The sequence below is a fragment of the Drosophila rhopaloa genome, unplaced genomic scaffold (assembly GCF_018152115.1).
Source record: "Drosophila rhopaloa isolate 14029-0021.01 unplaced genomic scaffold, ASM1815211v1 contig_3, whole genome shotgun sequence".
Classification (NCBI taxonomy): domain Eukaryota; kingdom Metazoa; phylum Arthropoda; class Insecta; order Diptera; family Drosophilidae; genus Drosophila; species Drosophila rhopaloa.
In genome coordinates, this window is record NW_025335123.1 from 12,187,576 (window position 1) to 12,205,847 (window position 18,272).

Below are 18,272 nucleotides of genomic sequence, written 5' to 3' on the forward strand. Positions count from 1 at the left end.
ATTTTCATTTTCGAATGTTTGGATATTATAACTATCTATAATTCATTGTTTTGGATTCTAATAGATGGGAACTAGTACAAGAATCGAACATGAGAACCGAACGAACTATCGATAGGTGCTTATTTGTCATCAAGAATAACAGAGCTCTGTTAACATTGCGAGGGTGGGGCCACACTGGTTGGCAATATTTTGACCAAGCGAATCGCAAAGATGCGGATTTTCTACGGGATTTTGGCGTTCCTGGTGGCCACCAACCCCTCCGCCCGGGCGATCCAGGCGCGCAGCGACAAGGAGCAGCCGCAGACGGTGGTTTCCGGCACGGCGGTGCAGTCGGTGGTTCCGGTGCAGGCACAACTTAGCTCCGGAATGGGACCCTCATCCTCTGCGTCATCCTCCTCCGGCGCCGGAGCTGCAAACTCTGCCTTTTTCCCGCTGGGACCGAACGTGATGTGCTCATTCCTGCCTCGTGACTTTCTGGACTGCAAGGATCCCATCGATCACCGGGAAAACGTCACCGCACAGAATGAAAAGAAGCACGGCTGCCTTAGGTTCGGTGGATCCACCTACGAGGATGTGGAGCACACCAGTGTGGTGTGCACCGTGTTCGCGGACATCGATTGCTTTGGCGATCGCACCTTCCTGCGCGACGGAGTGCCCTGTGTCCGCTACACGGATCATTACTTCGTAACCACCCTGATATACAGCATGCTCCTTGGCTTCCTCGGAATGGATCGCTTCTGTCTCGGACAAACGGGCACCGCCGTTGGCAAACTGCTCACCATGGGCGGCGTGGGTGTCTGGTGGATCATCGACGTCATCCTGCTGATCACCAACAATCTGCTCCCCGAGGACGGCAGCAATTGGAACCCCTATGTCTAGACGTGTGATATCCTTGTGTCCTAGCAATAAGTAGTTCAGTAAGCTCGTTTAGTAAATAACGCCAAATTCTGCGTAATATAAACTTATATTTCCATTTATGTATTTATTGCAATGAATGACTAGGTACAGTCACGCCTCTATAACAGAGAAATGTAGCTAGTTCAATGAAGATATATGATATAGAAGTCCGAGTCGCGAAATTACTTGATGAGCGATCCCTACAATTTTTTAATGCTGTAGATAGAATAAAACACGAAGGTCCATCCGGTATGCTAGAAATACGATATAGACAACCGATTTGGATAAGACTTTAGAGCCAAAACGGCATAAGAAGATTATAATAGATAAAAAGAAATTACAAAATTTGTTTTAAACATTACAATTTTCCTCCAATTTAAATATACAGACATATACATATACTCTAGTGGAGGCCTTGCTTTTTTTGTATAGTTTTTTTTTAAACCTTTTCAAGAACAAAACAAGCCCTTCCGTTTTAGTTTTTACAATGCTCTTGAAAAGTAAGCAATAAATAAAGAAATAGACTAATTTATTTTATTTGAGATCATCTAGAATTGAAACCGCAAGTATAGTTTGAAGAATAGACAATAAATTTGATATTTTCCTTTTTCTTGATGTTTTGAATTTGGCGCCCAGCCTTCACTTCTCTCAGTAGTGGACTCGTTGCATTTTTCGCGGTGGTTTGCCACAGTTTTCTGCTTCCGTTGTCACATTATAAGTCTCAAGATTTCCGAGGTCTCACGAATCCCCACCTTCCTCATACATTCAAACTTTAAAAAAACTTTTAATTTTTTCGTGTTTTGCCAATGTATTTACCAGTGGAAACAATGTATTTTCACCGCTGGTCCTCCGCTGCTGGCCGGCACTTGGTCTCACTGGCAGTGCTGCCTGCGTCGCTGCCGCCGCAAAAAGCTGCCATTGAGACGAGACGAAAGAAATTCAACCCAAAAAGTCAGTTGCAAAAAAGCTCGCCCCGCGCGCGGTCATCGTGAGAGAGGCTGAGCGGACGCTTTCTCTTTATTTTTTACCTTTCTCCATTTCCATTGACGACGCTTCGTGCGCGTCTCTCCCGCAAGAAACAACAACAACAGCGAGAAGGAGCCGCAGATTGCACGGTGCATAAATAAAACAAACGAAAATATATTGTGCAGCGAGTATTTATGCATAAAACAAACGATAAAAAACCAAAGACAAGTGATGACAGCCGAAAGAAAAAGTATTACTACTTAAATCGCGGCACAAGAACGTAAACAGAGTCGTGTGTAAATTCCATGTGAAAAGCAGTTCAAGAAGTACAAGCACAAGAACAACATGGGAACGCCGACGTCGACAGCGACGCCGGCAGAGACGTCGAGACAATTCGAATTTCTTTGGATGCTGATGGACTAACGGTGGTTTAGTGGTTGTTCATAGTATATGTGTGTGTGCGTGTCTGTTGGTGTGTGTAAATTGGAAAAACAGCAAAAACTGAATGGTAAATAAGTGTAAACAGAAAGGAGAAGAAGAAGGGCGAAAAAGTAAAAAAGAAAGAAAGAGCAAAAGAGAGCCAGTAGCGATTTCCATTTATCGATCCGCTCGCACACCTGAATCCCTCCTCCCCTTTCCTCCAGCATCACCGACTTAATACTTAATCCGTGTGAGCGGGATTAAGGCTACTATCACCGCGACTGCGACGCCCACGCAGCGTCGACGGCGCAGCGACCGCATTACCGGTCGCCGGTAATTAGCCGCCAAGGCCGTCGGCGCTACACAGAAAGAAACACGCCTGCGATAGGTGATCAATTTATGTGATTTTCATGTAATATAAAGGGATAATGAGGTCTTTAGATTAAATTTTACAAAAATGCATTGGGCAGTGAAGGGATTCGAACCGAAACTGTGACTTCGTAATCTTCGCATAAAGAAAAAAAATTACGATAGATGATCAAATTGATTTCATAGATCATTTTAAACGAGACCCCTAAATTTTCATGTGATTCGTTTCTAGAAACTCCATATACTTCCACATATTAATTATTATTATTGATATTCTAATCTCTCAATGATAATGATTTGCAAAATTTCAAGGAAAATTTTAAAGTAATAAATTATACACTTGTACGTGAACAAGTGTGGAGTTCTGCTGATTTGAAAATATTCAAGTATCTATTTAATTTTGATTTGATAGCCAGCTTCTTTTTTTCAGTGTATATAATAGCTTCACTTTTGCTGCAGCGGTGTGAAAGTTCAGGCTCATTAAGTGCAGCTGCCTAACAGTACTCGGCAGTCGGTACTCGATACCCGATACCCGGTGCTTGGCTACCGTCGCACGACGATGATGTAAACGAGATTAAGTGAATCCAGTAGCGTCCTAATTAGCAACATCCTCAACAGGAAAGTTTAAAAAGACACCAAAAAGTGTTTTTAAATTTTGAAGTTTCAGCTTTAAAATATTGCTATTCTCTCTAAAAAGAAAATGGGATTTTTGCTAAAAGAGTATGAAACTGAATAATTCTGCGAACAGTTAAAAGAATACTGAGCTTTTATAGGGACATTAAATGTTGAATGAAAAATTGTCTTATATGGCTATAAATTTACTGTGCTTTGTACAGCAATACTTGAGGGTAACCCCGATTTCAGTGACAGTTGCGCTCAGTTTCCTTGAACATATTTAAATATGAAGTAGCTATAAGACAATTTTCTTGCTTGGCAAATACTCAAACCTCCTGATTAACTTACCTAGATTTAGTACCCTCATTGACTTCTTTCCCTATACCGAAGACCGCCATTTGTAAGCTATTTTTTTAATATGAAGAAAAATGAGGGAAATAAATGAAATAGAAATCAAAGAAGTTAGTCTATCTAGGGTTAAGGGAAGCACACATTTAACAACGTGAGTAGCTTCAGGTCATGTTTAAGGTTTTGCCTGGCCTTTAAATAGTCAGCAAACAGAGCAAATTTAATAACACAAAATTGTAAACGAATAAATTCTAGGGAAACTCATTTACTTAGTGCCCCTCGCTCTTTCTTTCTACCAATCTATCTATCTCCATGTTGCCATAATTTGCCTTTCACGGGCGAGAAAGTGTTAAGAAAAAACAACAACAACAAACAATATTGTTAATGAAGCCAACCGTAAAATGTTTTTTTTCCGAATTTTTTTTCATGTTTGGAATTTTTGTTTAAAAGTGCAACCAAAGCAAAGCAGCGTAAAAAAACCATAAAATATATAACAAGAAGCAGAGAATCGGTGAAAAGCGTTAACCGAAGCCAACAAAAATTAAAACCAACTGAAAACCAACATCAAGAGTTGCCAACTTTTTTTTTCGACCGCAGCAGCCGAGGAGAAGCAGCGGCGTCAGCAGCGACGCCCGTCTGCAGCCAGCGTCGAGCTGGCAACAACAACTTGCGGTAAGAATTTTATTCTCATTTTTCCATACGCTAGCAAAATAAAAAATACCCTATATAATTTTCGTTTTTTGCACAGAAAACAATTTGTTGTTTAGGAACATAAACTTATTTTAAAATTATATAAACCACGTTTTTAAAATATATTTTTTGGAATGTCAAAATAACCGAAAGCCATAGAGTCAAAAATAATATTTACATCCTTTAGCTTATCAAGTAGCTATAAAGCCATTTATAGCAATTGGGACGTCAAAAGTTTATTTTTGATTTTTATCAAATTTACAATGTTTTATAGCATAGGATCCCCAAAAAGAGAACCTATCAAATGTGTTTCTTTTTTTTATGTGTCCGCGTAATTTATGAAAGTAGGCCACGAGCTCCTGAAGCCGAGGGAAATGAATGTTTTAAATTTTACAATTTTGTGACTTTGAAACTTACTATGAGGCTTGCGTTTTTAAAATCGATCAAATATATTGTTAAAATATTAGTGAAATTTGTTTTCTGTGCATACACTCATCTTGCATCTGAACACACTAATCTATATATATATATTTACTGCTTGTTTCTTCATTCTGTCACACACACACACACTACTGATTTTACTGTTTAGTTTGTAATTTTGCCAAATTGTAGACACAGCATAATAAATACAAAAAAGAAACGAAACTAGAAATGTAGTTCACAGTTTGACAGCTAAGGGGATGGGGCGAACCTCGTTCCAGAAGATAACTTACTTTAATCTATTACATAATGGAAAGCCAAAGACACCGATTAGCCAAATTAATTGTAGTGGATGGTGAACGTTTGATAACATTTTAGTGTGGAATAAATCACATTCATTTGATCAGTGGCATTTGATTTAATTAAAGTGAACATGTCACAACAGCTTGATAAAATTGAAGTGTCTAGTAATTCAATTTAATTGTAGTGTAGCAAATCACATATTAATACAAATATAATGACGAAAGATTTAATTTAATATTAAGTTATCAATTTTCTGGTAAAAATGACAAGATTTGTTATTTTTTTGTATTTTTAAGAAGTCTTAAATAGTATTGTATTAGTATTTAATTTTGCATTTAAATACACTTAAACTCCATTTTTTTTAAGTGTTCTTGACTTCTTTTTTAGTCCCTGATAAAATGATAGGTAAATGTCATCCCCAAAATAGATGCGTCTTGAAAAGTTTTTAACCTTGAAGAGAACAACCAACCCCACATTTTCCGATAATAGCGATTTCAAGTCATAACGAGGACGGAAGCTAACTTCGGCAAGCCGAAGTTTTAATACCCTTGCAGACTTTGACGAAATTGCTAAAAGTGAAAAAGTAGCGAAAGGAATAAGGTATACATAAGTAAACTAGATTTGCATCGTTTCAAGTCAATTGCTTTTATACTGCAAAAATGTCATATACAAAAGGGATACTTTCGCAGCCTTTAACAATTTTTCCTATCTCCTTTAAGATATAGACTTCCGAGCGGCAAGCGCTTTTACCCTAATCAAGATATGCGTAAATAAATAAGAATTGGAAAATTTTATGTTAGTAGCTTACACTCTGCGCGAAATATTCTGATAATCATCAAATTTGGACCGATTTCACCCTATTGTTCCTATGGGAGCTATAGGATATAGACGTCCGATCGGCACGCGCTTTCACCTTGATCAATGTATGCATAAAAAAATAGGATTTGGAAAGATTCATGTCAATAGCTTGTATACTGCGTGAAATATCCTAAAAATCATTAAATTTTAACCGATTTTACCCTTTTGTTCCTATGGGAGCTATAGGATATAGACGTCCGATCGTCACGCGCTTTTACTCTGATCAAGGTACGCATAAAAAAATAAGATTTGGAAAGATTTATGTCAATAGCTTTTACACTGCGCGAAATATCTTCCATTCTTGCAAGTTATATCCGATTGTTCCTATGGGAGCTATAGGATATAGACATCCGATCGGGGCGGTTTTCAAACTTGATCTGCGTACACTTGTTTTAGGATGACTGTGAAAGTTTCAGATCGCTAGCTTTTAAACTGGGCTCGCAAACGGTATTGAAACAGACGGACAGACGGACAGACGGACGGACGGACAGACGGACAGACGGACAGACGGACATGGCTATATCGACTCCCCTATTGATCCTGATCAAGAATATATATACTTTATAGGGTCGGAAACGTCTCCTTCACTGCGTTACAAACTTCTGACCAAAATTATAATACCCTCTGCAAGGGTATAAAAAGTCATCCCCATCGCCAAATTTAAGCGCTCCGAACTGCTTCATGGTGAATGATTTTTCAAATTGAAATTAACGTTTAACAGAATGAGACAGCAATAAAAAATAGAAAATCAAAAAACAAAAAGAGATAAACGGGGGTAAATTAAAAAAAAAAATGAGCAAAGAGTGCCAAAAATAGACAATATAAAATAGCTGGTGCCACTTTCGGCTGCCGCTAGCAATGCTATAAAATTGCACAGAAATAAATATCACGGAAATTTGTCAATTTAAAATATTTAAAATTTTTGCTTGATTTTCAAACTAAATTTCCGAAACTGAATGAACTTTTAAAATTCTTCACAAACCGAATGATTTTGGATAGGCAATGTCTGTTTTTTTTACTGCCCGGCATTTCACTTGCAATTTTGAATATTTATTTGCCCATAAATTGCTCGAAAAATCCTTAAATCATTTATGTATTTAGCAAAAGTCAAACAGCTATCTTTGATAAATATATATGTGCGTTTGGCCATCGAAAATAGTGGAAATAAAACGTACGTGGCTATGGTCGCATATTGGACCATTATTTTCCTGCCTGTATGCAAGGTGGGTGGCAAATTTTTGGGGGTGGAAAAGGGAAACATGGAGTAGCAGCAAGGCAAGGCAGACGCCAAAGCCCAAAACACAGCCGTAGTCGTTGATTTTTCCATCGCCGGTATGGAGCTGCTTCTGCGGCTGTCCATGTCCAAGCATTCCATTTTCCTATCCCCCAACAAAACTCTTCGGGGGTTAGTTATTTTTGGGAACGACAACCGCAGCAGCCCTCTGAACTGTGGAGGAGGATTCTCGATTTTCGACGAAGGATGCCGCTTTGCGGATGGAATATGTGCTATGTGCAGGTTAGAGGATGCCCGTGGCGCGTAGCAACGTGTGTTGTTTCAGTTTCGGTCTCAGTTTTCTGGGCCGCTGTCTCTGGAGTTGGCTGTACTGCCAAGAACCGGAGGATAGTACATACAACCGACGGCTGCGATTACAGCCAGAAAGCGGACGGAATGAGCCGATAAATCATCGCTGAACCACAAATACCTATTTAGCGGAACTGTTCTGGTTGTCATAAATAACTTAAAATAGATTTTGCAATAAATTTGATTCCTACTTTAATATTGTAAAATCTTATTTGCATAAATCTCAATGGGGATAAATTTAGCTTATTTATCTCTCGCGCGCGGATGATAAAAGGAGTGATAAAGCATGAGTTGTAAAAGCAAACTTTACTGACCTTGCCATCAAATAAATACAACAAAATATTATGAGATGGATGGAATACATACCTTAGCAGAGATTAAATGAAATCTAAATTATTCGAAGTTAAAGTTATACACTTTTGATATTAAATAGAATTACATACTTTAAGACTTTTCTTAGTTATATTACATTGTCATTCTATGTAATATAACTTTATGATAGGTACAACAATAAATACGAGATAAGACAATTGTACCGAATTGACCAACTATTTTTAAGAAAGTTATTAATATGACCATTTATCAAATAATTTGCTTGACGTAATTTCCTTTGAACTGAAGTTCCGTTGGAAATTGATAACATTATCTGGATCAGATGGCTGCCCAATCTCAGCGGCCAAAAGCTTGATTGGAAAATGTCAAGGGTGCTTTCTGTCCTTCTGGCCATCTGTCCATATGCCTTGCTCTCAAAGTGAACAAAAAGAATCACAAACTTGGCGATGGCGATAATTTTGTTGCCTGTTATACTGTTTCTGAACTTTGAAGGATTTTTCCATCTAGGATGCTGGCATTCGACTGTGTGTGTGTTTATTGGCGAAAACTCCCCATACAAACACATGCCCAGAGGGCCACGCATAATACACATGCAAATGTCAAAGCTGCCAGGCTGTCGCCATACGCGAAAGCGTCACTTGTGCCACCTCACCACCCATCCACCCACCACTCACCATGCCACCCACTTTCCCATCCAGCACGATGGCCATCGGCGAGTTTCAGCGGATTTTGTTTGTGCTGGAATGAAAATCGTCTTCTTTGCTGTTGCTTCTATTACAGTAAACACCCGAATCTGTTGTAATAACTTTTGTAATTTGTTATAGAGACACAAGTGTGATCACACGAAAGCGATTTAAAAAGGAAGTGATCATTTGTAGGATAGCAAACATTTGTATTGAATAACTGGCATTCGTTTGTTTACATATTACCTGACTGAAGGTAATAAATAAAGGTCTTGAATTTAGCGTTAGGATATCAATTAATAAATAAAATGAAATGAAAGAGCAGGTAAAAGAAAGAGTTATAAACGTACATTTTCCACGAACTATTAAAGAGATAGAGAATAAAATTGGACGAAAAAAATATTCCAAGTTACCCAAAAAAATATTCAAATTGGGTGTTGTTAAAAATCCATTTTTATTTGCGTCTGGAGGGTTTAATAGCAAAGCCATTTTTTTAGTTGTTAAAAACTCAATATATTATGGCAAATTTTAATATTATTCATGGGTTCACTCTTTTGGGCATACACTGTATTGCTATTTGTTGTTGTTATTTCGTGTCATCCACGCGTTTTCTCTATGCTCCAGTAAAATTTGAGGAGGGTTGTTGGAGCAAAGCGATAAGTGGGTGGGTAGATAGGTGTGTGTGTACGGTGGGTGAACTTTGAAAACTCACCACCGTTTTTTTGTCAAACCGGTCCCAGTCGAGCTCTTTCTTTTCTTTATTTCTTACTGTCTTCCACACTCGGGAAAAATAAAGCAACAATTTGGATTTTTTTTTTAAATCCTGCATGCTATATATAATTATAATAATCAAATTCTTGCTTATATAGATCCGTTTATAGAAATCCAAAACTTAAGGCAACTGAGAGTAAATCTAAAACTTAACAATACTTTAAGGGTGTCCAAAATGTTTTTTTAACTCATAAATTAATACTTTCGCATTGCATTGCTAATATAGGTTCCAAAATTAGTTTTACAATATTTTTTAGTTTTCCATGTTAAAGGTTAATTTATTTTTTTCTAAGTGTTCTTTCTTTCTTTTGTTATGCACTTGAAGTCGGTTTTGCTCTGTTTGGCAAATTGTTTGGCACAAACAATTGCATATTTTTGAGCGTTCTTCTTGTTTTATGCCTTTTCTTGATTTGATACCAACTAGTTTTATAGTTAAAGAAATTTTTGCCCTTTAAATAGACCGGTCCCACTGCTTAATCGTGTTTTAATCTTTTAATTTTCAACATCTTCAAAATGTTTACTGATGGAGAAACGTTTTAGATTGGCTGATATATATCGGTGTTTTAATTTTTTTTTTAAATTTGTCCTTTACGCCAACACTTTTTGTGTATGCAACATAATTCGCGGTGCCATAGTGGGTATCTCAATGTTCTCCATTGTTTTTATAAAGACTGCAGAGGAAAAAGTCGCAGAAGCGAAGATTGCTGCACTCAACACGTCCTTTTATTTCACTTCCTTACAAATAGTACCATCTCTATTTGTACACGGAAAATTATGATCACTAAGTTTACTTTAAAAAAAAACCATAACATTGTCATAGAAAATACAAATATTTAAAATTTTTCCGTGTGGAAATATCCATTTTCTTTCCTTCTTTGGCGGCGAAAACAATTTCAATAACAATGTAGCCGGAAAACAATGCGTGCGAAAGGCTTCCTCGACGTTTTAAGAAGCTTTTGCTATTGCCTTTGTTTTCTTTCAGTGTTTGCTTGTGGTTGTGTGAGTGTTTCTTTTCCTTCTTTTTGTTATTGTTTTGTTGATGCATGCAATTCACACTATGGTTGTTTACTCCTTTTTGTTGTTCGCTCCTAAATGAAAGTGGAGGCACAGTTTCTGCCTCTTCCTTTCCTTTTGGGTGGTTCGCCCCCAATGGTGATGATGTTTTAATTACATTTTATAATTATAGTTGAGTGGTTCCATCATTTAAAACTTCGGTTACTTTCAACAAGCTAACGATCAAATTTGCGCTGTCAAAAATAAAACAAACCTAAAAAGTAAAAATGCATTTAAAACGACTACATTCTAATTACAATGTGCAGAAATTGAGTCTTTTAATTTGAAAGTACAAATTAGAACAAGTCTTTTTGCGAAAATTTGGCATTTCTGATATTTAGGGAATTACACTTCAAAATCGAATTTCTGTGCGAATTCTCAATTTTCTGCAAAGTCATTTTCCGAAAATTTCATAAAATATGATAAGAAATCGAAAAAAATGACAAACCCAGTTTTGAAAACAGATATAAACCCACAATAATTTTGAAGTATGCCACTTCGAAATCGGATTTATGTGAGAAAAGTTATGGTCTTAGAAGTGCAGGTTTTTTATCACTTTTTTAATTCACTACTGTTTGTTGTCAGTGCTACCAAAATAAAGCACTGAAAACTTATCTTTACGCTGCTATAAATAGTGAAACCCCTAATTATTTGAAATTTGTAAGTCTAGTTCAGACATTGTTTTAATTTATGTATGCGCTGCAACTCATTCTTTTTGGGGCAAAAATCCAAAGCTGGCAGCAGCATTCCTTGCGTGTTTCCTGCTTGCCCTTTATCTTTGTCCCGCTTCCGTTTTCCGCCTTTTCCTTCATGCTTTTGCCACATTCCATTAGATATAATAAATACCAAAATGCGATAAAAAAAAAAGGGCGGGCAAAAGAAATTAAAGATGCAAAGCAATGTAAAGCTTCTACAAAAATACAGAAAAGGGCAAAATTTGCCCAGCTTGTTTGTTGTGACTTCAATCTAGTACCATATATGTATGTATGTAAAACAACTCACACTAGAAATTGGTTTAAAAATGTCAAATGAACAGCATTCCTCTCATGCTGTTTTGTCCTGTCATCAAAACCAACCCGAAAGCAAACGAACTGAAAAGCGCCAGAGAAGCTATTTGTTTTCTTGTTTATAGTCTCAACTTCAGTTCAGTCAGAACTTCAGAGATACAAATTAAACAGCTTACAAGTCCTTTGTTCTTTTTTTTAATGTTTGATCAAAACGTAATTAAAAAATATTGAGATATAGATTCGTATTCATTGTTACGAAATAGCTGTTAAAACAAAAGTATTACATAGACACTTAATTATTTTTGTATTAAAGCTTAATTTGAACACTTAATTATTTTTTGAGAGTCCTCAGTGTGTCTTGCTTTAAGGTTCCTTGACCATTTATAATAATATTTGCTCAAACAAAAACAACATATTGTAATTAATTTTAATGGGGATATAATTCCTGATAAGGCTTTTCAATCTATTCTGCTGGATTTTCAATCAAATCAGTTAAATAGTTTTGGGATCCGTTTTGTAAGCATGGATACTAGCTTACAAAAAACATCTCTACTCCGATTTGAAGTGTACCCTTTGGCATATGCGACGGTTTATTTTATGTGCTCGCGTTTATACCCGATTCCACATCCACATCATCGCCTTTATCTTTATCGTCATTAAACGGGACTCGTCATTACTGCCATAAAACTTTTTTTTTTGGTTTTTGTTCTTGTGTGGTTCCTGTCGCAACTTTTGCCGCTGCCACTTGCCCTATCTCCATCTTATTCTTTCACTCATTTACCATCTCTTTCTACGGCTCATTTTCCGTCTTTTTCGCACTGTCTCACTGTCTTTGAATGCTGCTGGCATTGGCCTTTTAGTTGATTTCCGTCCGACACGCTGCCTTGTGATGACATTGTTTTTATGACACGACCCCCCAGTTTCACTAGTTTTCTCAACCGCTTTTCCTCCGCCGACTCATTTCACCTACAGACAAAAGGATATGCCCGCCATATAAAAGATATATGTATGGTAAATGTGTGTATGTCGTGCATAACTTTGTCGGGGTTGGGCTTTTGTGCGATTCTGATCCTATTGCAACAAATAACATAAAGGCTTTGCCACGACGTAGTGATGGATAATGGCTGTGCTGTCAATCAGCCACCGATGTGCTATATTGACAGAGACATCGGTGTCATAGATCTACGTTGTGATTGCCGTTACACAAGCGCAGCATTTAGGTCACACAAATATTGCCTTCGTTACTAATTAATTTCAGTATTGAAGGAAAATTAATTATTTTTGGAATACATAATAATATCAATAAGTTCTAGAGCGACATTAACATAAATTAATTTTTGTTATGATAGAAGCAATAGTCACTTTTTAATAAGTAAACTTTTAAGATAATTTATTGTGAGTGATTATTTTAGTATTATGAAACGAGCTGAATCTACATTTTCCAATTTTTGTATTCATGTTTATATATTTACTTAACTATCATGTATATGAATTGCTGTAATCGACCAAAAATCACAAACAGGTCTGATTGATTTGAAAACATCCATTTGCATTGAGGTTTGCGGTAGCTTGTCATTCAGTTACAATGTGATTAAATTAAACTGACAAAAATACAGCAATGCCAATAAAATGATGTGAACTGTTTATATTAATTAAAACAAAAAAAATAACTAGATGAATCAACTAAAAGCATTTACGCATTATTTCGGGAGAGATTACGATGTGAGGTATAAATAAAATGGCTCATCATGAAGCATAGTTCAGTTCTTAATCTATATAGTTTAAAATATGACGCAAGCTAAAAGCAAAACAAAATCTTTAGTTTCAAAAATACAAATATTATCAGCAAAAATAAATGATTTGGAACTTTTCGTCTAAAATTTTCGAATCAAATACAGTGTATTCATCAATTTTAATTTTTTGTATTGATCATAAATGGATTTATACAAAGAGCATTGCCGTAATGCATTTAAAAATTAAAACTTTAATATTTGAAGCGTTTAAAACCTTGTTTCCTTTATTTTTTGGCCCACTAAACTGGCGGCTGTGAGAGTGTCTTATAATACCACAAAAAAAAAACTGATTTCGAGGGGTTGGGCACAACATTAGCGGCTCGTTGGCGAAAACGCTGCCAAACCCCCTTATAATGTACCCTGACCTGCAGGGTTCCAATGTGTGTTTACCTTTCTCAAAGCGCAGGCTCGCTGTTTTCCATACCATCCACCGACCTGCCCCACCCTCTCCATCCGGTCGACCTGGTCGACACCCTTGACAAACATTCAGAAATATAATTCCATAACAGTACAAATATTATTTTGTCTGTGCAAAAAGAAAAGCTTGAAAACTTACACAGTTTTATTCAGCTTAAATTATTAATATTTAAATTATATATAAATTTCATCCATTATATATTAGTCTTTTGCTTCATAAAATGTGGTAAAGTTTACATAATATTTTAATTATTTCCGTTAATTAAAATTTCAAGCGATTATTATATAAAAAAAAAACTTTTTATTCCTTTTCAAATGTTTATGGGTTGGTTTTCTTGGAGTGCATATCCCTTTGTAGCCAAACTGTTGGCATTTTCCTTTTTCGGGGCCTGTTTTTTTTTAATTGCTTGGAAGGAGCACGTCACGCGAAACGCTGAAACTATATAATATGGCGAAAAGGAAGTGGAAACCGCAATCAGAGAGTGCGGCCTGGGTTTATAAAGTAATTCATAAACGGTGACAAGGGGAAAGGTGGAAAGTAAATGGTAAAATGGGCGGAAACAGGGGGCAGTGCAATTAACTCCCGAGGGCAACTGCAGTTTCCGTGGATGAGTGTGTGCCCATTTTTACCTATGTGCTGCATTCCCAAAACGGCCTAAAACACGAATAATTTATTCTAAACTGAAGTAAAGCGATAGAAGCGAGAGATTAAAAATTCAATTTGCAAATGGCAAAATATGGGGAAAATGGAAATAACGCCACTAAATACCAACATCAGCGGAGGTTCGTCGCGGTCCATCTAAATTTAGATCGATTTTCCCCGTCCGATGGTATTTGCTTTTTATAGACTTTAAGTAAATGGATTCGCAAGCAGAGGTGCTAAATTTAGTATTACCAAAAGCAAACAGTCAACAATCTGGGGTACACAAAACATCAGGTTACATTTCCAAATCGATCCAAAACGTGCCAGATGCCCCATTAGCCGCATTTTCATGTTCGAGGGTCGCTCTATGCGCTTACCAAACGACTTTCCCGCGGGCTGAGTACGTTGTTGATTTTTTCCTTTTTTTTGGCATATATGCAAATCTTTTACTGGAAAAAACAAAGATATTTCCTAATGCTTCGATTGTTTTATGAATTCTAAGAAACATTTTACTTTATTTTTTTCTCAGTCAGCGCAGCCAAATTGATAATCTGGCGAATGGTCGAAAGCAGTTCCCTATTATGCCTTCATAAGCACTTGCTACGCTGCTAATTTCTAGGAAATGTGGCATATACATAATACAGTTCAATTATCAGCACGAGCGCAATTTCCAGTACATTTCCTTTTAACTTTTCCTAAGCACTTCATTCATCTTTAATTCCATACCTTATTATCATTAATGCGACTAAACCTACTAATAAAGGAATTGAAATTGAAATCTGTTTAATACGTTAACAGGGTTACTTACATCGCGTAGGTTAACAAGTTGAATTATTGTTTTGGCTTCCCTGCACCAGTTATCAAAAGCATTTTCTGGCCGATTTCCGATTATAAGTTTTTTTACTTGGAATTACATATTACTTAAAATTATTACTCTTAACATTATTTTCGAATATACCCAAATCGATCACAATCGAACGCCAATGACAAATTCTTGATTATGCCTGGAATTTAGCCAATGGCCCTTCTCTGCGCTTCTCAAAAAGGTTTCCTAGGCAGCAACTATTTAATTAAAGGCTTTTTTACTGGCTCTTCCCCCAGGGCCTCCAGTTCTTCGGGATCGGCGCAACATTTCCACGATTCCTGAACACCAAAATGATAGATAGTTTCGTGAAAATAGTGCTCTCCCGGATTGATGAAGATTCTTGGGAAATCTGGCTGATTAACGGCATCCGGATAGTTAAGTAGTTGCAGGCTAAAACCACAATGCTGCCAGTAGCGAGTACACTTTTTGCCCAAAATGGGCTCCTCACCAAGCGGTTCCTGGGGAAAATCGTTGGCGGTGGCAAATTTCACACTCGGCTGGTTGCTAAAGATCTCCATGAATCGACCCGATTCTGGATGCAGGAATCTGCCCACATAGCGAGTGATATTAGAATCGAACTCCTTATCGAGGGCATAACAAACATTGTAGCCCTTGACCGATCTCTTCTCAAACTGACGCACTCGATCGCCCATGGAGACTGGTAAACGGATATCATATACGGAATCATTAACGTCACTAAACTGACCCGTGGGAAATCCATCGCCACCAGAAGTGTCCATCGTTTCCAATGCCTCTATGGTGATGGAATGATCGAAAATACCCTTGATTCCGGTGCTCTGGCCAGCGAGATTGAAGTAAATGTGATTGGATATGTTCACCGGCGTAGTCTGGTCGGTGGTGCCCTCGATGCGTATAAAGAACCGGTTGTCATCGTCGATGGTGAAGTGAATATAAACTTTCAGGGTGCCGGGAAATCCCTCGTGTCCATCCTGTGAAACGTGTCGCAAGGTGATACCATCCGGTCGTTTCATATGCAGATCCCAGATGACCTGGTCGAAGCCCACAAAGCCGCCATTAATCTGGTGCTTCTGTCCCAGATTCTTCGACACAATGATCCTTCGTTCATCCATTATGAACTCACCATTTCCCACCACATCCGTGACCCTTCCAAGTGTGCATCCAAATTTGTAATTCCTAAACTTATTGTAACCAGCAATATCGTCGAATCCGAGGACCACATCCGACAACTGGTGATAGGCATCTGGGGCTTGAATACTCTGGATCGTGGCTCCCAATTGGATTATGGACACCGATAGACGATTGGTGTTGGTCATTGTATAGCGACGAATTACCTGCGCCTTCTTCGTAAACGGATTGGTCGCAATCCCGAAAATGTCCTCCACAACCTTGACCATAATTAATGAATTTTGTTTAATTTTGAATTTAGTACAAAGTTTTTTTTATACTTTTTTGAAGTCTGTTCGAAAGTGTTACAGCAGAGTTGTCAAAAAATATAAAGATAAGTAGATATTATGGGTCTTTTCAACATAAAATCAATAAGTTATAGCTTATGGAATAAATCATGGAAATCAAAGAAATAAAAACAACCTTTAGCCTTCATCTCTTTAAATTATCCGTTTGACAAGGCAGTCATGCTGGTTACAATTTAACCTGCATTTCAACTAACTTGTCATACCGCTTTAAAATCACACAAATTCTGACATTTTAAAGTGAAAAACGAACGAAGGGTAATTAATATGGGCACTTCTGACAGTTATAATATAAACGTGAGCTTTGTTGAGTTCAGCGAAATAATTTGATTCAGTGAATGTGTCCGTTTATTCTAGGAACTTGTTGTGGCTAATAATTAAATTAATATCTCATTTTTAGGTAAACTTGAGCTCGTAAAAAATAGTTAAAGTACAAAATGTGTGAAAGAAATTAAAATAAAAACCAATGAACAATTCAATTAAACCTTAAATAATCTATAGATCTGTCCTTAAACACAAATGCATATTTGTATTAAATTATTTAAGTGGCTTATCATAAATTCAGTTGTTAATTGCACCCATCAAAGCTGTTTACTAGAGATTACCAACTCCCTCAGTGAAACGATATCGTGACAATTTGTTGATTCGAGTGGCGTCGTTGAGTGCATGCCACCTGTTCGTACATCGCACCCATTGTCAAGATAGATAAGTGAGTTTCTCAAATGCCGGTGCGCTTGCATCGAACTATCTTATCGTACCGGTTCACAAAATAAAAGAATGTGATTTATTGGGACCCAGGAACACAGCACCAGTGCTTAATCAAAAATTGGTGCGAAATAAGCAAGCTACGAATCATTATTCAGCCAATAACCATGACAGGAATTATTATCATTTATAATGGCAATAACTGAATAATTGAATACGCTGCGATATGTGACGGAGACAAGAAAAAAAAAGAGTAATTGCCATCAATTACTCTGACCTTGCCCCATTACGGCTTCTTCGACAGCTGTGTTGTTTTTCACACTACACTTGAATAAATTATGATTAGATAATGCACTAAATTATGGTAATTATAGTGCAATTAAAATGCTGAATCTGAATCGATATTCCATTAATTCTGTCAGATTTTTTTTGCAATTCTGATTATTTTAAAACGAGTGTTTTTTATCTAAGTTAGAATTAGCATTTAAAACACATTTTCGTTCCCCCCTTTATTAATGCAAATATTCTATTAAAATTGCAGAAAAATCTGCATAGCTATAAGCAGACTATTTAAAACGTCACATTTTCAGGATCTTCATATTAAGGTATGCATTTTTTTTTTCAAGTGGAGAAAGTGAAAGGAGAGAGTGGGGTATAATGACCATACATATGTACCTGCAGTTATTGTAATGGCTCTGCCAGTGGCTTCTTCCCCATTGTTCGTTTCTGTCCGTGTCCGTGCCCCCGTGTCCGCATTCCACATCCGCGTCCGTGCCCCCGGTTCCGTATCAGGGCTCATTGGCCATACGGCAAAACGGTGTGCAAATAAATGCAAAATCATGGCTCGTCATCCACATCGACACCGCACCGTCACAGTTGTCGACACAGTTGGCCATTGTCGGGCAAAGTTCATCGAGGCGAATGCCAATGTCGCAGGGTCTTTGGAGCTTTTAGTTGCTACTTCACCTTTGCTATTTCGCTGGCAAAAGGTAAATGTTTGCCGATAAGAACTGTCATTCGAATCTATATGGCCTTGATATTACGGAGCTTGGGTTGCTCGCCTTGAATTTAAAGCCAGCAGGG

The 18,272-nt window shown here is 37.3% G+C and overlaps 3 protein-coding genes across 7 annotated transcripts in view; 2 read left to right on the top strand and 1 right to left on the bottom strand.

Moving 5' to 3' along the window:
- The first annotated feature begins 169 nt into the window (after nt 1–169).
- LOC108041286 (TM2 domain-containing protein CG11103) lies at nt 170–965 on the top strand. The gene has a single exon (XM_017119171.2). The coding sequence runs from the start codon at nt 211–213 to the stop codon at nt 877–879; it is 669 nt and encodes a 222-aa protein (XP_016974660.1). The 5' UTR covers nt 170–210; the 3' UTR covers nt 880–965.
- An 880-nt stretch (nt 966–1,845) lies between these two features.
- LOC108051142 (diacylglycerol lipase-alpha) overlaps nt 1,846–18,272 on the top strand; it is a 28,923-nt gene continuing 12,496 nt past the window's right edge. For 2 of the 5 annotated variants that reach the window (XM_044460891.1, XM_044460893.1), the window contains exons 1-2: nt 1,846–2,371; nt 4,066–4,287. The gene's annotated coding sequence lies outside the window, so the exon portion shown is untranslated. The remainder of the gene's footprint in view (nt 2,372–4,065; nt 4,288–18,272) is intronic. The other 3 variants (XM_044460892.1, XM_044460894.1, XM_044460895.1) reach the window with 3 other exon arrangements.
- Nucleotides 15,050–16,482, bottom strand: LOC108051148 (galactose mutarotase). The gene has a single exon (XM_017133136.1). It carries the CDS (start codon nt 16,407–16,409, stop codon nt 15,231–15,233), a length of 1,179 nt encoding a protein of 392 aa, XP_016988625.1. The 5' UTR covers nt 16,410–16,482; the 3' UTR covers nt 15,050–15,230.

What these genes read in the sequence shown, in the direction of transcription:
- LOC108041286 (XM_017119171.2), top strand. Translation starts at nt 211, where the DNA reads ATGCGGATTTTCTACGGGATTTTGGCGTTCCTGGTGGCCACCAACCCC.
- LOC108051148 (XM_017133136.1), bottom strand. Translation starts at nt 16,409, where the DNA reads ATGGTCAAGGTTGTGGAGGACATTTTCGGGATTGCGACCAATCCGTTT.